Below are 26,039 nucleotides of genomic sequence, written 5' to 3'. Positions count from 1 at the left end.
ATTTTATATTTTTCGCCTTGTTTTTTATGGTTAACCTCGTAATTTATTTTACAAAATTTTATTATTAATTTTTGCCTCTAAGATATATATTCTGTAATTTAATTTTAAAAATAACTTCTGTTTTCATTATATTTATTTTCAAGTTATTGAGTTCTCAATTATTGTTTACATTTTCCATTTTCAAAGATTTTAATCTTTTTAAACCTTGAAAATATTTGGATACTCATTTTGGACATTATTTTATTTTTGTAATTCATAGGTATGATTCTATTGGATTATTCGGTTTTCAAAAAATTAAATAAAATGTTTTATATAAAATATATTGGTGAAGAATTATCATTATTATTTATCTCTCACATGTTATCATCCGTTCTAATTTAAAAAAAATATCTGCTAATATTTGAGAGTTCTGAACTAATAAGTTGGAGTCGAAATTGTTTTCTGTATATATTTATTTATAACGTGACAACAACATATGTGAAAAGTGGATGAATGTATATCATATATAATGCATCATAATAATTTCCATCATCAAATCGTCGAAAAATGAACAAAATGAATGTTCTATTATAAAATGTTATCTATATATGTATATATATTTGTTAATCGGTCATCAAGTTAGGTAAAACGGAAATAAAATAACTTAAGTGATAATATAAATCGTAAGGCATAAAACTAAAATACCTTTTATATATAACAATATCAACACACACTTTCATCTTAATCTATAACAAAGAATAATGATAATAAATATAGGTTTATTATTTTTCAACTCTCAAAATATTTCCGATATCGTTGAAATATCGTACATTAACAGTCTAATATAAAAAACTGCTCTAACTCGAATTTCTAAAAAATTTTTTTTATAAATTTGTACGGATTTTGGAAATATAGATATATCTAATATAAATAAAGATTATAAAACAATCACCTTTTTGTGCTAACTATATAATCTTAAAGACACCAAGTCGTAGAGACAGATACATTTAAATCATAGCTGCAAAGTAAGGCTAAAAATTAAAGTGGTTACCTTCTTTGAGCAAAGGAACACCATTCGTTACCTTCCAGAGGCAACGGTAACGCAAAACGTTACTTCAAATTTTTCTTAAAAAAATATAAACATATTTTATTGTATTATAAAATTACTATTATGTATTTTTTAAATTTTATGTTTACAATTTATATTTTGATAATATTTTATTTCAATTGAATTTAGCGAAAGATGTGTTAGCATTAAGCACTCTTGTTTATCTGATCAAAATTTTAAAAGTCAGTTGTTGTTTAAAAATAAATAAAAAATTATTACAAAAATATCTTATCTTATAATATATTGTTTTTTTGCATATGCTTGTATTATAAATATAGGGGAATTTTTTTTTGTTGTATATAATATTTAATTTTTTTAAGTAGTGAGTAACCCGTTACATTTTTGAATAGCCTTAACACGCGTTCCTTTTTTCCAGACGTAACGAGTTTTTTTTTTTGAAGTAACGATTACATCCACTACTTTACATAGATATAATATAATAATGGTGATACAAAGATTGGGGAAAGGATAAATCTTTGGCTAATAAAATATTATAGGTAACGCTGTTCCATCACATACAAGTGTAGAGGATAGTAGATTATGCTTAAATTTATGCTGCTAGAAGTCATAATATAAAATTTCTTTTATAAAATGATTCATTTGTTTGCCATAGGACTAAATTATAAAACCCCAAAAGGATATCTTCACTTCAAGAATTTATTACTGGTTTATTGATATGTCTTTGTTATGATCACCATTAATATGATATAGGCATAAAATGTTATAAAATTCTCATTTAGCGATTAAGAATATTTGAGAGAAACAAAAGTACATTATACCTGGCAATAACATAATATTTATAGTAACCGTTTCTAATTAGCAAAACCTATACAACCTAGAATTATATACAACCATAAAATAGGAATCCAGAAAACTGTATAAGATTGTTGAAATAGTTTTATACAATATTTACTGAAAGCTTGTGAATGATATTAAGCACTATTATTTGAATAATGTAATTATATTTTATAATTTTTAAATAAAAAATTTCTTTTATTTATTCTCTTATTCTTTTTTGAGAAAATAAATCTTTGACGCATATCCCTAGGCTGTACTCATCCGGCTGCTGACATATGAATCCTTGTTTGCATTGGCCTTGTGTCCAAACTTCACCGCATGGCTCTCCTTCCTCCTAGTAATAATAATTTATTTTTTTAAAATATTATTATAAGAAAAATTTAGCTTACTTAGGAATTGGTGCTTTAATTATTAATTTTGAAAGTTATGAGCGTAAAGATTAGAAGTTCCTAAGAAACCGATTATTTTTGATAAGGAGTCTAAGAATAAACAAACTTTCAGGCTCAAGCCACGGTTCAAATTTATAATATAAATCAAAATAATGTTTAAAAAAACATCTCATCATACATTTATTCTTATCAACTTTTGGTTAACATGCTCAAGTTTTGGATAATTATTTTCTTTTCCTATCTCTACCTAATAATGATATCCTGTCCCCACGCCTGAACCTTAAAAAAACAACAAATATATATTTAATTTGTTAGTTTGTGTTTCACAAAATTCAGGTTTTTCTTACAAAATAGATATAGTTGGTAAAGTATTAAAAGAAACAATTGAAAATAACTCTTGGGTATTCTGTAATGCATATCCCCTTTGATTGAAGCGGCTCAGTGTAGCTTTCGTATTTACATATGAATCCACTAGAACATTTGCCCGATGTTCGAAATGGCCCCCCACACTCTTCATCTTTCACCTAAGGATATTCATTAAATAAGTGTGTAATCATAATATTTTCTTATACGAAGTAAATATTCTACATCCTACATTCTTCTACATAATTTAGATTATGTTGGAATATAAAATTTTTAAAAAAATTCTTCAGGAATTGAATGCAGTTTAATTATTTCAATATACCTTTGCGCAAACATCGCAGCATCCACAAGCGTCCTTAGTTATGTCGCCTTTACAATCCGTGGGTATAGGCGTTGAACATTTAGTCGGAAGATTGTGACAAGGACAAGAGAGAGCATCTACAAGTCTTTTTACGTCGAATTTTTTTTTTTTTAAAGCATAAAAAATTTTTATTTTCTAATTCGATTAATTTTTTAAAAAGTATCGATTATAAGTCGGGATCGGACCATTTTTCAAAATTTTGTTTTTGGTTTGACGAAGACAGCTGATCAATCGGATTTCATTAAGCCGAGAACTTTCCGTTTGAACATTATAAATTTAACCAATCAAAATACTTAAGAAATAAAAGCCAAAATTATTTTAAGATAATTAAATTTAAAAAATAAAACCCGTACCCGACTTACAGTATTCTAAAAATGGTGGTTAAGTAGTGTCTAACAATTAGATCTTTCAAGTTTCTATAATAATATCAAAGCTGAATATTAATATCGGAGAGTTTTCTACAAATTATTTACAAATGATCAGTATTTTTGCCCAAAAGCAAAGCTTCTTTAAAATTTAGTAAAAGAGACCTTTCTTTGATGTGCAATCGATTTTCTCGTTATATAAGCTTTCATTAAATATTTATTTTGGCTAAATTCTTAGATTTTGCTTAATTCGGCTAAATCAATGTCCTCGATATAACACTAATCATAAAGAATGAATTTCTCAAATATTACAAGAGAGATACGAAAGACCTGAGAATAATATGATAGATTTTTTTAAAATATAAAATCGCAATTTCAGACATTTTTATTCTCGAATAACCTATATTAATATGATTGTTGTAAGTTATATAATATTTGAAATGAATTTATTTATATATCTCGTTTAACTAATACAGTTTTCCACAAAAAATAAGATTCAAATAAATTTTGGAACTTATTTAGGGTTAGATGATTATTTATTTGACTTCACCCTATCACAATTCCTTTTATTGAAACGTGCTAAAAAATTGATTTAAAGTTAAAAAAAATGACACATTGCCGGAAAAAAACATATTGACGCTAAATCTATCTGCAAATTTAACTATTTTTCACATATATAATATAATAATATATAATGGAGATATAAAAAATATTATTTCAGTAATTATGCCACAAATAGCAAATAGGGGAAAATATTACAAAGTTTTAACTTAGTTGATTTTGGTAATATTTTCCTATATAATTATCAAAGAAAAATATAAAAATAAACTCGATTAAAAATGCTTTAAATATATGTATAAAAAAAAATCGATTTATTAAACTTGCCTATTAGAATTGAATAAAACTAATACAAGTCCAAAACATAATTTAACAGTAAATTCCATATTTTAAGATATATAAATATTTTTTAAAAAAAATAAAAAATAAAATAAAATAATAAAAGCTTTTCAAGAACTTTTTTAACCATTGTTAATTATTATAATTGTGTTTGAATAATTTGTTCTTTTCTTTTAGAAAATTATAAAAAATGACAATGGCTAATATATTTCGAGTTTGAGAACAATGCTGTTATCTTGCCATTTACAATTAATATTATTGTGTGGGAATAGTTTTATGTAGGCAGATCAAGGACAAAATAACTAAAATTATTATTCTGTGAGTTAGAAAATCGTGGCTAGTAGATGCGATGAGCCAATTTTATTTCTGTAAAGTTTTGATTTTGAAATTTTAATTCAGAATAAGATTCTAATAATATTTATATCTTTGGTGTTGGCAAAAATTTTAAAATTCGATTATTTTAAAATAATTTTATAGAAAAATGTGTTCTTGAAGGTCAAAATAAAAAATTATTTTTTTCCCTCACAATTTTGATTTCGAGTTTTATAGCAAATAAATGAATGTTAAATATTTTTTCCTTAATAAAATAGAAATTATATTAAAAGTTATATAAAACCCTCTTTTAATATTTTGGAAAAAGTTTAAGAATCATATGTCATCACTCAACGTTTAAATATATATTACAAAAGTTATTAGCAATTATTAGAATCATCTATATCTATATTAGCGTAATAGATATAGTAAAAAATATCTGTATATATAAATACTATTAAATTAGGTGAGGGCGATATGAATGCAGGGCTGCAGTTCAAAAAACTCAATTTACCTAGCCATAGGCAAAAAATCCAAGTCAAAATTTACCCCCAAAAAATTGAGAAAATTTAACCCAAAATTTTTGGGGTATCTTATATAGTCCTATTTTAGCGTATATTAATGTTAATTATTTGATAATTTCTATTTTGCATTTTTTTAATTTAAATTATTATTACATCCTTCGTATAATATAGAATAAATCCTTCTAAAATATTTATTAAATATTATACGGTATAATTTTGGATACAGAACTAAAAAAAAAATAGGTTAATTATGCTTACTACCAAGTCAACGTATAGCAATTTAATAAATACCAAATCAAATTTCCTAAATACCGACCAAAATTTATTAAAATATAATAAGACCCATATTATTTAATATATTATAAGGGAATCACGTGATCGAGTCAAGCTTCCTTTTCAAGCTTCCTTTATATCATCCCCTCAAGGAGAGAACCACCAAGTTTGATTAAGAAAAAGAAACATGATCACTGCCGGGATTCGAACCCATAACCATCGGATTGATAAGCGACGCTTTTGCCGACTAGGCCACAGAGCCATTCCGAAAATCAAGATTTTTCAAATATATATTATAAATAAATAAATTTGGTAATGCCTATCCAAACGAAAAAATGAACAAAATACATATTTGATAGGTAATACCACCTTAAGGTAGTAAGCATCATTAACCAAAAAAAAATATGCCTTTTTAATTTAGCCTACGTTAAATAAAATAAATTTGTAATGTTCATTTGTGATACTGTAAGAGATGCAAAAAATTTTGAGATCGAGGAAAAAAAAAACAAAGGAAACAAAAATATATTAAAAATTTTTTTTAATATATTAATAGTGTTGTTAAACGGCTCAATTTATGCCTATTTTTAAAAACGGCTAACTCAATATTTTATCCAGAATAATATTATGCAAGCCTAAAGATTTTGCTCATAGATGGCACATAGTATTGAACATCTGTTGGCAAGATCTCGATGCCTAGGCAATATTTTTTTTGGCTATAATGTTGAGTTAGCCGAGCCAATCCAAATCCGGGTTGATTTTTAAAAAAGTTTCGATTACGGTTATAACCGAAATAATACTATGTAAGCCCTGGAGATTGGTAGAAGGGCTTGACATCTATTTGATAAATTTTGAGGTTTACATATTATTTTGTCTAAAATCTTTATCGGGGCTGTTTTGAAAATCGATTTTAAATGGGGTTTTTTTTTAACAACACTAAATACTAGTGCTGTAAACGTTACTTCATTAGGGGATAATTCAACAATCAAAAAAATTGCAATTTATATATAATATAATTATATTTTAGAAAGGTTATTTATTGATATATACTTAATATCAATATAGTTATTAGAAGATCTAATAGATACCCTTACTAAGGAAACTCATGAAAATCCCTGAGCCAATTAAAGTTTTAGCGATATAAACATTAAATATCTTTTTTCTGGGGAGGTTTAAAAAAGTTTAATTTAAATTCTATTAACTTAGCCGAGGAATAAAAAAAATAAATAAATTAACCTTATATAAAGACTTCTTTCATATTAGTAATTTTTCCCACAAAATAGTAAATTATCTCCTTGAAACGGTAGATATCAAATACTTTAGCTGCCAAAATAATTAAGCAAATATTAAGAAAACTAACTATCCATTTTCTGAAATAATAAATATATAAGAATTATCTTTTACCATAAAAAAAAAGACGGCAAAGCTGGCAATATTATAACTAATAATTAATAACTATTTAAAAATCTCCCATTCAAGGTGGATCATTTTAGAAATATTTTTGGTTAACTCTAAATTTTTTTTTGCATCAGTTTATAAGCTCGGGTTTTTTTTAATATTAGTTATACTACCAAAGGCAGTGTTGAACGAATCGCTATTTAAGTTATTTTTTGTTTGGAGGGACACTGCCACATTTAGTTATAATATGTTTAAAAAAATTGTTTTTTTTTTGAAAGTGTCTTCAGTCTAGTCGACAAGTGTTGCTAATCCGACAGGACTGGATTCGAATCCAACTAATAACTTTTTTTCCTAAAACTAACTTAATTGGTTTTTTGTGCTAGAGGTATATATAATAACTAAATATGAGTAAAATTAATATAGCAACTGAATCTCTCTATAATCAATCGGGCTTACCTATATCCATATTTCTGTTTAAGAAGGTGGCTTTGCTTCTTAGATGCACATGCCCAAAAATTGTGAATGAGTTTACTCATAGGATACCCCCAAATTTCTCAACTCAATTAGATTGGAAGAGGTAGTTTAAGAGTTACTCTGCTATTTAGTATAGCGAAACGGGGATTGTGCTTACTATCATGACGTCAAAATAAATTTTTATTGTATTTTTAAAATTAATTGGTATTTGCTTCAAAATTAATTTGTTATTTATAAAATGGATATCTCGGTCAAAGAAGATTCAATTCTCAGCCGGATAATCTTGGCCTTAAAATTAAATTGTCGATTTTCGATATAAGATTGATTTCTGCATATCCTTACCAATCAAAAAATAATATGATTAAATTTTCACAAAACAATTTTCCTTTAAAACCGGCAAATTTGCTCCAAATACTGTGAGATCTAAATGTTTGAATATAAAATTTAAATATAGTATCACCCTTTACAGATATCAAAAAGCCGGATGGGTTGACTCTGAGAACTTCCTCCGCTTAAAATTAAAAACTTTCATTGATATATTCTCCAAGCCAAACACTCATGAAATTTCTTTCGTATGAAGACATGAAAAGAAATAAAAATACTCAATTACAAACAACGTCCATTTTGTTCCCGTGGTCACTATAACACTTGGCAATTTCTGGCATGAGGTCCTTGCTTCAATAAAATATATTGGAAAAGCTCATTTCTATCTAGTGATCCAAAAGTTCACTTATATCTGCGTCAGAATATTGGTTCAGAAATTTGCAGAATATATTTCTTATCAATCCTTGGTTCTATGCATTCTTTATATATTTTTAAAATTGTAAATTCTCGCATCTGTTAATTAGCATAATTAATAGTTCGCACCAAAAAGGAAAAAAATGAACATTTAAAAACCAAACACCTACAAAAGTCAAATCAGAATACGAATCTTTTGACGATAGTCTACTTTAGCTAGTAACATCTATATATTTAAAGAGTTTATAATGGAACCCCCCCCCCCCCAAATGAAATGTATAAAAAAATAAGCAATTTAATGTTTTCAAATATAAATTTCCCTTTTTCTAAATCAATTATCTAAACTTAAATATCAAATTTTTTTTTAAAAAAAATTTATACTATACCTGTTTAAGAAAAAAAATTCCAAATATTTTCGTTTTTACATTGTATAAAATTTAACATCACTATTAAAAGCCATCCTTTAGACCAGTGGGAAATATTTACTATGAGATGAACCAGAAAAAAGTTTAAAAAAATGTTTTTAAAGCTGATAAATATGCAGTATAATTCGTTTTCCTTCATAGATAAATTATGTTTGCCCGCGCTCGATAGCTTGTTTTGAATTATTTTATGGGCTGAGTAAAAAATAAATACTGGTCGGGTCGGTCTAAACTTATTACAAACCCGTAATAAGTATCATATTTATTCCCGTCGGACCGTAGTGTCAGAAAAGTGTATTTTGACCTATCAATAGTGCTTGCTATAGTTAACTATAAAAAAATATGTATTGGTATGTTTGTGTAAACATCAGCTTTTATTATTATTTTTATTAAAACTAAATTTATTATAATGAAGAAAGATTAAGATAATTAAAACAATTATATATATTACCATGATGACAAGTATAAAAAAATTCATAATAATTTTAAATGATATTAGACCCTATATTTAATTGTAATTTATGTATCGCAATTTTTAAATATAAATAAGAAAAGCATACATATAATATATTATTTTTGACAAATAATATTCGTTGTTTATATAATAATTGAATTCAAGATTATTTTAAGCGAACAATAAATTCTCCCCACCTCCATCTGCTCTAAGAATGTAAATAATTTAAAATAAAAAATAGGTAAAAATTATTATTCATACTGTAAATTTTTAAAATAATATAGTTTTAATATTTCAGAAATTGAATTTATTTTAAGGTATAATTCAAAGACCTAAAATGGACCTAAACCCCTCCAATAAAGCTTATACGAAGAAAAGGCATTTAATAGTGTTCCCCATTTAGTATTATCATTGCTATGCCTATGAATAATTAGTAAAACTATATTTATACTAAACACATTTTATAGTTATAAAATTCTTACAGATATAAAGCTGTCTTTAAAAAAAATTTAATCATTAGGGCAACACTGTTTTTTTAGAATATTATAAAATATAGTCTTTATAGTGGGATCAAAAAGTAAAGTTATATAAACACTCAGCGCATTATTCCCGTATTTGGTTAAAAAGGCTATGTTTTGAAACCACAGTTCAGACTTGTTTGAGAACGTATCCGCCCAGGGACAAACATATAAAGTGTTATAGGAATTGTGCTTAATATATAATGTATATTTAAGGCTAACATTAAAATTGTAATATGAAATTCTCTCTTTTGCATAACGGGTAAAGAATTTTACATATTTCCCGCATTATGAATCCTTTGTCTGAACACCTTTTTATTAAGCCATTTGATTATAGGGTTTACTTTTGTATTCGCAACAGTCTCATTGCCACTCCTCAAATTTGTTCTATTTTGGGAAATTTTATAACATTTATTAATTATAAAAAAGTTAGCAAATAATGATATCGTAAATGGAATGAATGGCACGATAAAGGTAATCCATTTTCTATAAGTCTGAAACAAAGGAGTTTTGGGGTTAAGGGAAGGGATATATTTAATGGTTATCTTTTTCGTATTTAGATATGGTATTGCTGAATAATTCTTGGCGCTCTTATTCCGTTAAATTAAAATCAACAGGTTCAGACAACATGCTTTTGGAAAACAACAACTGATTAATCGAAGTTGTTTTATTTTCTTTAACCTCGATTATAGTAAATCTCCATACCTAAGGAATGGCAGCTGAAAAACTTAGGATAAAACCTAGAATCATTAAATATCTGATTAAAGAGTTGGACATCATAGCTTTGTAAGAAAAAGGAAATTCTAGTGCCCAAAGGCGATCCAGGGATATAAAAACCTTCAATATATAGCTAAAATTAATTAAGCCCTCCATTAAAGGGAAATCCAAAATGAATATGAAGTAAAGAAATAGGATTCGCCACAATTATTATAACATACGAAATAAATGAGGCGTAATATGATTGAGTTGACGCAGAATATAAAATTGGAGATTGTCAGAGTCTCTATATACCAATAAATATTCGGTCGCGCTAAATTTGATCTAAAGCGCCTTTCTCGTCTCAGTATAATTCTATTGGCATTTACATTGGATGTATCGATAAAATTAATATTGTTGGTGAGTGGAATTGATGGTTCTGGGTGGCTAATTATTCTATTTTTGGATAAACACCAAAAATATATAAAATTTCCTATCAATCCTAACCCTATTTGTAATGACATTAGTATACCATACGTTATGCCCGTAGAGTAGCGTATGTAAGAGAGATCGACTCCCATCTATTTATTTATTTTTCAATTATCTTTTTTTTTTTGAAAGGGTTAAAATAAATTTCCTATCTTTCAAATAAGGCTATGGTTAAGAAAAGAAAGTGAATCCCTGCTCGCTATCAATGCCATGTTCCGAGGTATCACGATCCTCAGTATCAGAAAAAAATTGTAAGTTGATTTAAAAAGAAATATCATTTTATAAAAGAGTATCTGATTATATAAATTAACAGTTACTTTACAGTACAATAACGAATATAAATTTTAAACTAGACGAAGAAATTCTATATACTTATTTAAAGATAAAAAAAAATATTGCGGCGAATAAATATAATTTAGGGAGAAAGGAAAAAAAAAATTTAATTTCGTTATTTTACAATAAGTAATAAGAATTGTCTTTGAAATTTCAATTCCCCCTGCAGAGCTGATTTATTTTACAAGTTTTATTTAACAAAAGCAAATGCCGCTTCACTATAAATAAATTTACCTTGTGCATTAAGCAAAACTCTATATGACTTACTTGTTTTTAATTGCACTTAAAATTAAATGAATTTTTTTCTTCTTCAAGGTCGTTTTCGCTAAACACATAAAAAGAGAAATAATATTAGAAAACCAAAAAAAGGATTTGTAATATGATTAATCCATTGCAGGTATCAAACCAATTTTTGTAAAATTTAATTGTTTTAGATCATGAATGTATGGAAAATAATAAATAAAAAAAATTTTCATTTTATTTTTTTTAATAAAGCTCGGAGTGCATTTTATTTACTTTTAAGCTCGTTATGCATTATGGCTAGAGGAATAATGCTCATCTATAAAAATAACCTTATTTATCCAATTTTAATGGTACAGAAATTGGCGAGGCCCTTTAGTTTTAACTTATGTAAACCAAACTCCCTAATTTACTTTCTAGTCGAAATCTAAGCGACGGCTTATGACCAAATATTTTTAATCTTTATTATTCAACACCTATATTCTTTATCATATAATGCGACAAAAAGAATGATTATTCTAAAAAAAGCTAAGTATAATTTATTATAAATTCCCATGAAATTCAGATAAATAACGGCTTTTTTTTTGTCTGACACATTAAAATTTTTTTAAAAAAAACCTTGCCTATATAAAATTCAAATTTTTATTAACTAATATAAACTAAAAATAGGTCTAACACCACTCATCCTAGAACCCAGTTAATTTGCAAATCCTTATACTACCTTAGTTTAATTTCTCTCTAAATGGAAATTAGATTGTACTTTAAATATTCTAATATAGTATTTACGAGGAGAACTTTGATCATTTTTTAAGCGTTTTCCTTCTCTTCCCATTTTTTTTTTGGAAAAGGGAGGGCTACCCCGGTCACCAATCTTCGAGTTTTTCTTCCTAATTTTACGCGAGTTTAATTTCGCGGGTTTTATTCTGGTCTGGTAATTAAATATAAGAAGTTTACGAATCACACACAAACTCAGAGAAAAAAAAACACTTCATCCATAATTCTAAGTGTATATATAACAGAGTTGTTAAAATAAACTTTTTAAATGGATCTAGATACAGATACATCGTCTAAAATAATATCTAGATACAGATATTTTAATCAAAAATCTATCTAGATACAGAAACAGATACCCCATTTTTATATCTAGATACAGAAACAGATACCACATTTTTATATCTAGATACAGAAACAGATACCACATTTTTATATCTAGATACAGGATCTAGATACTTGTATCTAGATCCTTTAACAACTCTGATATATAACCATATTTATACACAACCCCTGCTTTCAAAGTTAGCGCCAATTCGCGGTAGAGTATGCAAAATATGATATTAAATGTAATAATTTTACATAAATTTTTGTATACTTCGCCGCGAATCGAATTAAGGCGGCATTCATAATGGAATCCCGATCCGATGCGATTATGATTCATTTTTTTGAAATCTTGACAATTTTATTTTTTAACTCTATTCATGGATAATATCTAAAAAAAAATATTGATTTTAATATTGAAAAAATGGATCTCATAAACTGATTTTGAAAATTGACCAGCTGTTAAATCGTTCGAATCGAATCCCACTAGGAATGCAGAGTAAGTTGGGAAATTTAATAGTAATCTTTTTTTAAAGTATATATTTGTTGCTGAATTAATTAGTATAATAATATATCTTTCTTTCTTTCTTTCTTTATTATATTTAGCAAAAAATATTCTCTTAAATTTCCGATAAATTGAAGAACTTCTTTTACTGCTTATACTTTGGCTACTTTTAATAAAATTGTTTTTAAATTTTTATCAGTAGATAATTTCTTTTCAATTTTTTTTAGAATTTTTATTAAGTATATATTTACAGAATGTTATATTAAACTGATATATATATCTATATATATTATAAATAATGTAATAAAATAAATAACACATACGTTCGCAAAATTATATAAAATAAATTCGAATAAACTCAATTATATTTAAAATACTTTGGTGTTTTTTTTTGATTTGGATGAAATTTACATACATACATAAATAAATTAGGATACTCGCAACCAAAAAAATTAATGCTACATTATGACAATTCATTTATTAAAAGTGTACATGCTTTGAAATCAGCTGTAACTAAATGTCATTTTAAAAGGCATTTCGTTTAAATGTCTTTCACATCTCGTCTAAATACCTTTCAGTCGGATTTCAATATGTGCATACTTTAAATATCATTTAATAAACATGTAAAACAAGATCTTTTATATATCATGTAAATGCATTGTCGTAAGATTGTTTTTTTTTGTTAAAAAGGATAGAAGATTGTAAACCGCTATTTAACTACGAATTTAAGTCAATAATGGGTATTGTGAAAAAATTATATATAATGTAAAGCAAAGTAATATATTGTTGAAATTAAAATTGCCGATGTAACATATGGTCGAGATGTCGAACTACCGCTAATCTGTTTTATGGCCCATGGGTATTTGTCTAAGACTTCCTCTTTTTCAATGCTATTACCAATTTTATCTTCGTTGGAACTCGATAAATAAATTATAGAAGCGTTAACATTGTTAGGGGTATAGGAACCTTTGGTAACGTTTCGGACCTTCTGTGTTTTGGTGTGTTTTGATTCAAAGTTTGATATCATATCAATTAATGAATGACTGGTTGTAGGTGCTTTATAGGCGGGAATACTCGTAATTGGCTTAAGAGAAATTTTAGCTCCTCCGGATATGAGTTTCGGTGGTTTCATACTCATGTAATTGGATGCAGTTAATAATTGTTTTTGTAGCATAGTTTTAGGGATACTGTTATTGATCTTTCCAGGAGTTTTTGCAGCGTGAGATTTAACAACCTTAATAAATATATCTGAAGTAGATAATTTTACGACTTTAGATGTGGGCGCAGTTATTAACTTGGGCCTTCCATTAATCGTGACACCTTTTCTCAAAGCTGAAATCTTTGTTGTTTGGCTTCTAACGGACTTCCTACTAGATATAGTGATAGGCACATCTCGAAGGAAATCAAATTCTTTAACAGATGTTTTTATGAGAGATTCATTAAGATTTCCGCTTATAAAGGTATTTATACCATTTAAACCATGAGCCGTGTTATTAGTCACATTTTTCATAAGTTCCTCTAGGTAATCTTCCATTGATTTTTCATTGTACACATTATCTTCTTCTTGGCCAGGTTCATTGTTGATTCCTTCTGCGTTGAGTAAAGAACTCAACAGATTTTGGAAATCGGAATTATTTACGACAGTTAGATTAGAATTGACGAGACCGTTGGTGTTATCCAGCCAAAGCGTCTCATCTCTAAAATTCAAGGCTGGCATATGGTATAATGTAGTAGTCAATTTATGAGGATTGGTTGTGCGCCTAACGTTTTTATTGGAGGATTTCGGTTCGTGCTTTACCATTTGTAGAACAAAGGAGGTCGTTTTTTCTACACTCCACAAGGACTCTTCAAGTTTCAGTACTTGCATGTAATCGATATAACTCAAATCTGATTTGTTTATTTTTTTTAAACGATATCAATATTGCATTATAATTTTTTTTAAAGATTGTAGAAAAAAATAAATAAAGGGTCTAGAAAATATTAATTATGCGAATTCGTCATTTACTGTTGATGCTATCGAAGGAACCATCTTTGAACATTGGAAACTTCGTCTTTTTCATCAATAATCTAAAACTTTCAATGAAATGGGTCTGGTTGACTTCCGAATTACCGAAATAGATATCTAGGAGGTATTTGAGATCTTGATCTGCCATTGCGTCTACTAGGCGGTCTTTCCTGTTCGGATCCTGATTTATATCTATCAAAGAAACTCCAATTATGTCGGGTTCATCGGAGTATAACGCGTCGAATAACTAAAAAACAAAAATTAGTTTCAGTGTATATATAATAATTGTGAACTTGTTATATTTATCGAAGTCTGCATCTGTATACCCTTAACACTATTTAGCTCAATTTAAACTTACGATGAAAAACTACTAGAACTATATCATAAAAATTAATTTCTCTTACAAAATCTTTAGCTGTTTTTTTTACTAAAGTTCGGTTTATTTGTAGTTTAAAGTTATAATAGTAATTTTTTAAAACAAATACCAAAAAACATTTGAAAGAATAGCCTATCCTCTTCTACCTTAACGCTGCGTTTAAAAAAAAACGTTTGCGGTGTTAAAAGTGATAATTATATCTTTATTTTTTTAACATTGAAATTTTCTTAACGTAGCATTAAAAGGAATTTTATTTTAACAAAAATGAAATTACTTTGCAAGTGGTTAATAAAATTAAAAATTAAAGATTTAATTTTTTTTTATAAATTAATGGTATACCGTTATGTCAAATGCCTTCTTGTAGAGTTGAAAGGAGTGGTGAGCTTTGTTTTTAAGTTCTTCTAAAATTTTCCCATATACTTTGATACCGAATCTCAAGGATGTTTGAATTTCTGACAAGAATTATTTAGTTTAATAAATTTTCAAGTTGCAATATAATATATAGCACTTTTCATAAAATATCATTTTACAAGCTCGCAAAATACTTATTTTAAATCCTTTAAATTGTATGATTCCAACTATACAAAATATATTATCGAACCCTTAAATTCGTTTAATGATATATACTTTACGTGTTAAAACCAGGAGGGGGGATCAAAAAAAAACTTTAAAAATTATTTTCAAAATTATCATCATTTTTTTTTTGTATAAGCTAACACAATCTAAAATACCTTCTTTTTTAGTGGTATCAAGTAAAATTTCAAAATTTTAAGAGGGGCTCTTCTCAGGGAAACCCTGGTATTTTTAATTGTAATTCGTTTTGGTGTACAATGTTAAATGATAGGCCGATTTTTATTTAATATATTCTTTTCGACGACTCACTCGTGCAAGTTTCCGTTATAGGATAATTGTAAGTTCCCGACTTGCATTTGCACTCCCCGAAATCCATATTCTGACCCTGAGAGAAAGCGAAGATTGGCGTGCATACAGAGTTTGTCATGTTTTGACAACCCCCGTTATTTTTGAAATCGTAACAGTAACTAGGAGGTCCTGATATTGAAAGATTAAAGTAGATTTTTTAAAAAAATAAAATTCATTTTTGGCCAGAAAGGGGGATTACTATACTTTAAATTATTATTTAAATTAATATAAGCGCTGGGAAATGTTATTATGATAATTGAATTTTAACGAACACATTAGAAATTAAACGACAACATTAAATACTGTAATACTGGTTATCGTTAATTCATGATATTTCTAATAAAATAGGTGTTTAATCATCATTTTTTAATATAAGAAAATAATATTTTGAACTTTATAAAAATAAAGACATCACTAACCCTCCTATTGCAGACCTCCAATTCTATATAGTCAGAGGCTCATTAGGTTTAACAGATCTTGATTTTTAACAATATTATCATTATTTATTTTTTAAGAGGCTTCGCTGTAAATGATTTAAATTTTATAAAGACTTTTCTAAAAATAAGTAAACCAATACCTACCCACCTTTATTCTCTTTATTTACAATTCTCATCAATTAACGCTGTAAAATTCCACTTATTTTAATCCTAAAGAGAAGAGAAGAGAAGAGAAGAGAAGAGAAGAGAAGAGAAGAGAAGAGAAGAAGAAGAGAAGAGAAGAGAAGAAGAAGAAGAAGAGAAGAAGAAGAGAAGAGAAGAGAAGAGAGAGAGAAGAGAAGAGAAGAGAAAATGACCCTTTGTAATAACTTATACAAAATTACCTATATTAGAGAGTTAACGAGGATGAAACTATTGTAAGTTAAGATGCAAATATAGCAATATCTTGTTAATTAAAATTATAATTATTTTGAAAGAAAAAACCGGTCAAAAGAATAATCTCGGAATTAGATAGAAGCTTGAGGCTTTGTGATTCCGCGATCGATATCTCCAAATTTTTCAGGACAAAATCGAAGGACATCCCTGTTTTGAAAGACAAAATGGAGCTCACTATAAGATGTTCAGTTCCTAGTGGAATCATGTTATCGATGTCGCAGTTTATATAGGCATATTTACTTTTTTCCGATAGGTGTCTATTCAGCTGATAAATTATATGTTTATGTAATAGAAACAATTAGCCTCAAAGGCAATTAAATATATGATGAATTTAAAATATATATATTATTAATTGTGTACGACGATTAATTGTTTGTTTTGTAAAATATATATATACTTGCGGTACAAAAGGTAAAAAGTTGTTAAATTTATAATAAAAATTGATTTCATCACAGTTTAAGCCCTCATTTAAGGTATAAATTTAAAATATATACTCTCATATATCTTTTAATCACAAAATATTAATATAATAGGGTCAATGCGTTTTCTCCCCCCAACGTGTAATTTTTATTTACCCTTACATTTAGTGTTGTTAAACTCCTCAATTTATGCAGATTTTTAAAAACGGGTAACTCAATATTTTAGTCTGAGAAATATTGCCCCAGCCTTGAGATTTAGCTAATAGATATCCAAACCTTTCTGCCATTTATGAGCTAAATCTTCAGGCTTGCGCCGCGTTTTTCTGGATAAAATATTGAGTTAGCCGTTTTAAAAAAAAAATCGGCTCAAAATGAATCGTTTAAAAACACTACTTACATTTATTCAACGAGTTTATTAATTTAAAAATTCTAAATTCGCTCGAAGTATGTTCCAGCATGTGTGGACTAGCTGCCTTATAAATTTCAGAGAATTCTGCCGTAAACCTTAGAGTCATTTTTAATGTGGTTTCATAGTATAATTGTTTGATACATTTTGTTCTTAAAACGGATCTTTGAGAGATTAATAAACTAGCTTAGTGTTGTTATAGGTCTCGATTGGAACCGGTTTTTAAAAACGGCTAACTCAATATTTTATCCAGATGAAGATTTTATTCATACAGGGGCTCAAAGGTTTGTACACATATTAGCGACGTCTCTATGCTTTAATATATTTCAATCCAAAATATTGAGTTAGCCGTTTTTGATAAATTCCCTAAAATCGAGCAGTTTATTAACAACACTAAACTCTCCTCTCGATAAATTATCTAAAGATGGGGAAAAAAAAATACCACATTGCTGGAAGAAAATAACATTGACCCTATCATATATACATATAAGTATAAAAACAAATTTTTTTTTTATATATACGAACGAAAATAAAACCAACCATAAAAAAAATATGATATAAATTTTATTTGTAACGAGATAAGGGGAAAAATAAAAATCGAAGAACAAGAGGTACCATTTTTCCGGGTTATGTATTTTAAGCCAGGCCCGGATTTTTTTTAAAGATATTTTCTTTCTTTCTTTTCTTTTTTTCTTTTTTTCTTTCTTTCTTTCTTTCTTACTTTCTTTCTATCCGGCCCGGCCTGAGTAGATTTTTACAAAAATTAAAATACGAGGCCCGGTCGGGCTGGGCTTAGAATCGGGCCCGCAGGTCTCTGATTAAAATAGAGAGATTATAACCAAAATCGGATTATTTATATAATATAGGGATGTAAGTAAAGACGATTTATGATGAGTATATACTTCGGTTTCCAAGATCCTAGCCAGGGTTTTGAAGTCAGAAGTTCTAGGGCTAGCGAAGGATTTGATGAAAGGAATGTCTAACGTTAGGAGAACTTGGTATTGTGAATTGATTTCTGTTTCATGGGTTTGAGGGTGAAAAATACAATAAATTTCCCGAATATAATAATAATTATTTTTTTATTAGGCATAGATGCTTAATGGAAACCATCAAAGGTGATTATCTCTTCTTGATGATTAGATCCTTATCTTGACCCTCTCCCTGCAAAAGATCCTATCAAAAAATTCTATATATTTACCACCTCAATATGAGGATTCCCCAAAAGAGTAACAAGTAATTGAATAGTCATCTTGTGACTTTATGGAGATTATTATACTTGAGTTTGCATTTATAGCCTCTTTTAAAATATATAGTGTTTTCCATAATTGTCATTAGGACTTTAAATCAAGTCGATTAATTATTTATCTCGTAAATTTTTAATCACATATATTTAAAAAAAAAGAGCATTTTCTTTTCGTTATTTGATAAAAATTCTTTCTTTAAAATTGACTTGTCATAATATAAATTTTTAATATAAAATATATCAAAACTTTCGCATATATCGGTTAGGTAATTTTTGTCATAACCAACTTGACATTCACATGTGTTATCCTCGGATGAACATATTTCAGTTGCTTGGCATACGTTTTTATCGTCGAACGATGGAACACAGTTTTTGTAAGAACCTTTATTATAAAATAAATAAAAAACAAGATTTAAAATATAAGGATAATTAGTTCATATATTATATCATAAAATTGTAAGAGATACTTATAATACATAGGGATGATAGAGAATCTCCCAAAATAAAATAATGCATAACTACTTTTAGATACCAATAGATACACTTTTTCGGAGGCTTAGTTTCGTTTTTTAAAGAAATACATGTATAGTGATGAATACTTAGTATAATATGAAAAAAGAATTAGGCTACGTTAAAAGGTATATATATATACCTATTTAATTAATAAAGCGATAAGTGTAAAATTGAAATTTATTTTTTATTTAAATACCTCGTATCTTATAGTGAACTAATTTATTTGTATTGTCCATCAATTCAGATAACTCATGTGTGTTCATTTAAAGTTATTATACGAATAACATTGTGTTGTTAAACTGCTCGATTTGAGCCGATTTTTAAAAAGTGCTAACTCGATATATCCAGAATATTGCTCAAGCCTGAAGATTTTGCTCAAAGATGGCACACAGGGCTAGATATATCAACAAAATTTGGAGCCTTAGGCCATATTACTTTGGCTAAAATATTGAGTTAATCGTTTTTAAAAATCGTCTCAAAATGTTTAACACTAGAATAACCTATGAATTCCGAAATTTAGTTAATAAAAAATTAGTTACTAATTTAAGTTATGCAACAACTTGGACATTTAATTAATAATATTAATATACAAAATTAGATTTCGAATATTGATAATTTAGTCTTAGCTAAAAATTAGTTCTGAATTCAAAATTCGAGGGAATATTTTGTTTTTGAAATTTCAAATTTATCACATAGATTTATTTTGATTATAATTTTTATTTCTTATTTTTTTGAAAAAAATAAAAATAAAATATAAGAATTGACATCTTTCCAATAATAGTTCAAGCGTTAGAAAGATAAAAAAAACCTTTAGTATTACTTTTTACCTTAAACTAAAATCACATCTTTAAAAAAATAGAGAATATTCAGAGAGACACAGACTAAGTAAGAATTTTGCAACGTAAAACCTAACACATCACTCCCATTTCAAAATCTGTGAAAATTATGAAAACAATTCGTCAAGGTAAGTATAATTCTTATTACTTTATTTTAAATGAAATTTTGAAGATATTTATTCCTAATTATAAATAAATTCACATAAGCTTCGAGGGGAAAGATGAATAATTATGTATTATATTGTTAAAATAATTATAAATATTTCTTTTTCTTATTTTAAACCTTCTAAACTCATCAACTGACTATTCTTGAAGAGCAAATTTTTAGGGTACGTATCCTTAAGCGCCAATTTGACTACCTAAATTTATTTTTAAAGTTATCATTTATTTTGATATATTAATAATAATTATAAATATCATAATGAAAACGCTTTCTTAAATTTATTTTCTTAAGCCTAAAAGCCTATTCGAATTTCAATGTTTAAATGGGCCATTTTAAAAATTTCACATTAAATTTGCTTATACACTCGACAGTTCAATTATTGATGTAAAGTATTGGTCAAGTTTTATGATAAGAGAAAATATATTAGAGAATAATTATATTTATTTAATAATTTATCCTATGTATGTATACTAAATAATAAATATAAAAGCTTTATATTCATAGTCCCAGCTAATAGAGTAAATCGTATACCTTTTCGAAGGCGCCTCTCAGCTCGCTTGGGGGTGAATCACCAATAAATTTGTTGAAATAGACAGAAAACCCGATGAAGGACAAAAATTCGTTGTTGATATCGAAAAATGCTGATGGCATGATGGAATCAAGATTGATGGATATCAGATTAGCTTCTTTCTCTAGCAATTTGGCGAAGAACTTATTTTTCCCCCGATATTTATTTTATTTATTTTTTTAAATTTAATTATGATCTTAGTATTCACCGGATAGTTTTGGTAGCTATTGAACCATTATAATTATAAATTTTTTTTTATCTCTTTGCTAAATTCCCAGCTGTGCCTATATTTTCCTGAAGCTAGCCTCTAAAGCGAGGTTAGGGTTGAAAAACCCTAATGAGTTACCCTGCATTCACATTCGAGCTAACTATGATTGCAGGATTAGGATTAAAAAATATAAAATTATCGATGACAATCGCAAAAAAATATTGCTATCTTTTACAAATTTAATGTACCTCATTTTCGAACTTTTGAGTCAAAAATTTGTATTGATCATTGGTTGTATCTTGATAAGCCTGAGACCAAGGAATTTGAAGTAGTAATTCGATGTAAAACTTGGAATGTGGTACTTTTATAATGTATTATATTTTAAGCGATTAGCATCCTATATTACTAAAAAAGTTAACTTTTGAATTCAATTTATATCTAAAACATTCAATATTCGAAAGTAAGCATTTTTTTAGTTTATAAAACTTTAATTAATATAAACCTTCGCATTCTTTCGTCACGAAATTTTTCACCAACCCAACTGGACAGCGGCACCTATTGACTCGATTGTCAATAGAAATGCAGACAAACCTCTTAGAAATGTTGCAACCTTCATTAGTATCCAGATCACAATTCTGATCCTCATCTTCCTTTTCGTCTTTAAAATGTTGTGCGGTTAAAGGATGGATATTTAAAAGTATATATATCATATTAATTTATGTAACGTGAAGATACAATTAGGGATAACAATTTTTGGACTTAAAATTTTTCTTGTAAATGCCTCAACAACAACTAAAAAAAACTATTTAGGCCTGCCTCTTCCATTGTATAGGAATGAATTTATCGATGAGAATCTATAAAAAAAATATAGAGGTTTTATTATATTTTTAAAGTTTTGGATGCAATCATTGTTTTCTTATGATGTGGATATAATATTTGAGGAAAGATTATACATATATCGGAGAACCTACATGACCTAGAACAAAGCAGGTGCATTTTTTTGTAATTAAAAAAATAAACCCCTTGGCAAACTCTAAAAAATAAATTGCTCATTAAATCAGCTGGAAATTTATATAATTTAGCATTTAATATTTCTTCTTTTACTGCTCATATTAATCCCTTTGAAACAATGAGCAAAAAAATACAGTCAAAATAACCATATTAAAAAAGAAAATTGCGTGGCTATCCCCTTAAATTGATCGAAAATAAAAAATGGTAGCCTAACCGGGCCGAGTGTAGTAATAAGATACCTCCACTGGTTCCTGATATATATAAAATTTAATGCATATCTAATATACCCGTTATATCCAAGATATTGGCCGATCTTAGGAGTGACGCCGAAGACACTAAGAAAGTATTATTTTCTAGATTATAGCTGTCAGCGACGAACGACAAATATTTTTTTATGTCAGATGCCGGGTAATGAAAGGTAGAATATAATTTTATTTTTAAGAATGTGCCTTTGATACCAGGGAATATGGTTTGCACCTTGACGGCGTGGTAACTGGTATCGTTAAGAGATAGCATCGAATATATCTTGAAAATAAAGTGGTAAATCAAGATTAAATTATGGTAGTTTTGTGTAAAACATTATAATCTCTACATTATCATATAAGGGGAGTGATGGAATTAAGTAAGAAAAGTTAGCCTTATGCTAGAGAAGAAAAAATATTTTACCATTTAAACCAAGCAATTATTGGGTCTCTACTACAGATAGTATTATCTTAAGTTTTCCGATTAAAATTAAAATTATTTTAGGGGGAAAAAGGGCTATACGAACTTCCATCTCTATCGATTTGGCCAGGGTATAAAAATGGTCAGAATATGGATCCATGTAGCTGGATAAATATGGGATACTGAAATCTATCAAAGCCGTGTAGATGTGCAAGGAATCTGTAGAATAAAATGAATGAAAGATGTTAGGATTGTATATCAAAATTCTTTCCTTATTTAAGGGTTAGGTCCTGGAAGCCTTGGGTTTCTTATAACTAGTATCATTTAATATTTTTCTCTGTTTAAGAGACAAACTAAATCGTAATCCCATTTACTTACTTTTTTTTTAGTTATCTAGTTATTAGTTCGAATTTTCTCGTGAAATACTTCCCAAACTCTTTGACATTGAAAAGAGGATTAGATTAAAAATGACATCGTGTTTTCTTAAAGAAAGTAAGAAGATGAATCAAAAACGACACTAACCTTCACATTGCCCAGAATAAGAATTAGCAATTTTCTTTCCGTGACATTGACAAATCTTTCGGCCTTTCGTGATCACGCACACAGAATCGATGGGACATTCGTTGATCGAACATGAGAGAGTCAAATCTTTCCAGAAAGAGAACAAAATATACTATTTGATTACTAAATATATATATATAAAATGATGTTGTAAAAAAGAGAAGAGCCCACACCGAATCCCCTTATTTATTCATTCTTTTGGATATCCTGTTCAATGGTTCAGTCTCAAATATTATAGAGTACATGTATATTCGCCTGAGAATTAGGTTATTCTATCTCCACTTTTTGTCAAAAATGACCTTTTTTATATAAATCAATTTTTATCTACATTAAAAAAAAATTAGAAATATTTATAAAATAACTCAAATTAAATCCTTCCTTCTTTGTTTGTTGGTTTGTTTCTTTCTTTCTTACTTTATTTCTTTCTTAAGCATCCTATTTAAAACAATAGAGACTTCTTTCTTTTTTTTTTAAAAAATTGCTCTCCTGTAAAATTGCCAAAAAAAGTGTAGATGAAATTTTTTTATTCTCAGGGGCGATTTATATAAAAATAAATAAAAACCTTCGACCCAGAACACTATGGATTCGCTTAAATTATCTAGGTTCGTATTTTCTCTCATGGCGGCTTCTATGGCGTTCCTCATATCTTGAACCGTTATATTTTGTGACAAGAATACCGAAAATTCTGCCAAAATTCCCTTAGTTCCGGGAATGACCGAATTGAGTTTGAGGGAGATCACGTCTGGATATTGATGGGTTATTATGCTGAATAACTTTTTTTTTGATATACGAATATATAAATTGTTTATTTAAAATTATGTCCTATATAAAATTTATATAAATTTTTAAATTTTTTTTATTTAATCACCTCACCCATATATCTAAGGATACAAACTGGTGTTGTCAAACGAAGCCTGAAGATTTTACTCATAGGTGACACAGAGGTTTGGACATCTAGGACATCTATTAGCAAAATCTTAAGGCTTTGGTAATATTTTTCTGGGTTAAAAGCTCAAATCGAGCCATTTAAACAACACTAGGTAAAACTAAAAACCAAATTATTTCTTTTTTTGCTTAATATCTTCTTTTTTTGGTTTATTAAAGTATATAACAAAATAAAATCTATCAATATTTGTTTGTATTTTTTTTAAATTATAAAAAAAATCAATTTTGAAAAAAGATTTCTTAAAAACCTGAGATTCCACCACGAAATTGCCAGCGCTCAGGAAATTGGAATCATATGGAATATTCGGAATCGACATAATAAAATTCATTTGCCTTTCTATATCTAAATAATGTGTATATTAATTGAAAGCGGATATTAATAAATTGTTTATATATTTTTATGCATCTTGATAATAAATATTTACCTTGGCATATCCCATTTTGGCCATTTCTAGTTTTCCCCATTCGGCAAAGACATTTATTGCTGTTGGAGTCACACATTTCGTTAGGATCCGCGCATCTTGCAGATTTATCTCGACCCATCAAACATTGCTTAGGATCTATATAATATATATATATATACTAAATCGTATTTTTATCAAAAATATTATGGCTTAATAAAAAAAAATTACACTTTTTGAGCTTTAAAAAATAAACATGATAATTAACAATTTAAAGGATTTACAATCAAATATTCTTCCGACCTATTTAATATTTTAGTCGGTAATAAACTCCAATTTCAGATAATTTTCTGTATAAGCGATTTTTAATATTTTTGAAAGATGTGATTTTAATTGGAAATGTATTGTCTAGTATACGTAATAACCTTGCTTTCACATCTAGAGCGAATTTGCGGGGAAGTGTTACAAAAAATACAGCATATATTGTATGCTTCATGGTAAATTCGCGCCAAATGTGACTGAGAGGTAAAGTATGCATTTTAAAGCCTTAAAGATAATCTTTGTCATGAACTTTTCAAAAAAATTACTTTTCAATTTATTATAATAATTATTTCTATAGATTATTCATAACAAAAAATTTTTTTTAAATAAAAGATACATGAACAGTTATTGGCAAAAATTGTCAGAATGAAATTACATTTCGGCTCAAATCAGGTTTTTCTCGTGGATTCCAAAAAGTATTCTTTTAAACTTGACGTCAATCATTTAAAAACTTTGTAGAATCTCATTTTAAATTTTTACGTGTTATCATGATGCAATTTAAAGGTAAAAATGAGACTTTGTTTTTAACAAGAATAAAATCTATATTATTTTTTTTGGTTTTTGATTTAATCCCATAAGCCAAATCATTAAAATATCTATATTAAAGAAGGAACCTGTATCTACGGCAATAGAGACTATCTTAGCATTGCCGAATTTTTTGTCCTCCACATTGGCGGTAAAGTAAGAGTTCATAGCTTTTAGTAAAGCTGAGTCATGATAATCTTGATGCAACATAAATTTAAGGATGGCTACAGTTGTGTGTTCCTTCCATTTGATGGCTGATATAAGATCTATGCTTATCATGGGGATGTTTTCCGTGTATAGATAGTTGAGAATCTGTATATAAAATGTAGGAAAAATGTTTGTAAACAATCAAAA

At 27.6% G+C, this 26,039-nt stretch overlaps 2 protein-coding genes across 2 annotated transcripts in view; both read right to left on the bottom strand.

The window, feature by feature from the left end:
- Positions 1-1,966: 1,966 nt before the first annotated feature.
- LOC135925636 (venom protein 302-like) lies at positions 1,967-4,411 on the bottom strand. Its single transcript, XM_065461014.1, has 4 exons — positions 4,249-4,411; positions 2,960-3,083; positions 2,670-2,798; positions 1,967-2,219 (listed from the first exon to the last, which is right to left on the bottom strand). Exons 1-4 carry the CDS (start codon positions 4,305-4,307, stop codon positions 2,085-2,087), a joined length of 447 nt encoding a protein of 148 aa, XP_065317086.1. The 5' UTR covers positions 4,308-4,411; the 3' UTR covers positions 1,967-2,084.
- An 8,986-nt stretch (positions 4,412-13,397) lies between these two features.
- LOC135926232 (uncharacterized) overlaps positions 13,398-26,039 on the bottom strand; it is a 32,508-nt gene continuing 19,866 nt past the window's right edge. Inside the window, exons 5-22 of the mRNA XM_065462026.1 lie at positions 25,775-25,997; positions 24,864-24,998; positions 24,687-24,781; positions 24,056-24,266; positions 23,455-23,580; positions 23,039-23,151; positions 22,557-22,794; positions 21,761-21,916; positions 21,507-21,619; positions 21,014-21,193; positions 20,603-20,678; positions 19,218-19,352; positions 18,630-18,742; positions 16,951-17,167; positions 15,992-16,159; positions 15,449-15,561; positions 14,734-14,980; positions 13,398-14,615 (exon numbers count right to left, since the gene is read on the bottom strand). Of these exons, the coding sequence (XP_065318098.1) occupies positions 13,483-14,615; positions 14,734-14,980; positions 15,449-15,561; positions 15,992-16,159; positions 16,951-17,167; positions 18,630-18,742; positions 19,218-19,352; positions 20,603-20,678; positions 21,014-21,193; positions 21,507-21,619; positions 21,761-21,916; positions 22,557-22,794; positions 23,039-23,151; positions 23,455-23,580; positions 24,056-24,266; positions 24,687-24,781; positions 24,864-24,998; positions 25,775-25,997 (3,792 nt within the window). The 3' untranslated portion in view covers positions 13,398-13,482. The remainder of the gene's footprint in view (positions 14,616-14,733; positions 14,981-15,448; positions 15,562-15,991; positions 16,160-16,950; positions 17,168-18,629; positions 18,743-19,217; positions 19,353-20,602; positions 20,679-21,013; positions 21,194-21,506; positions 21,620-21,760; positions 21,917-22,556; positions 22,795-23,038; positions 23,152-23,454; positions 23,581-24,055; positions 24,267-24,686; positions 24,782-24,863; positions 24,999-25,774; positions 25,998-26,039) is intronic.

This window comes from Gordionus sp. m RMFG-2023, chromosome 3 (assembly GCF_954871325.1).
Source record: "Gordionus sp. m RMFG-2023 chromosome 3, tfGorSpeb1-WG-v2, whole genome shotgun sequence".
NCBI classification, from domain to species: Eukaryota; Metazoa; Nematomorpha; class Gordioida; order Chordodea; family Parachordodidae; genus Gordionus; species Gordionus sp. m RMFG-2023.
Note: the sequence above shows the minus strand (reverse complement) of the source record. Positions and strands in the feature narration are given on the sequence as shown.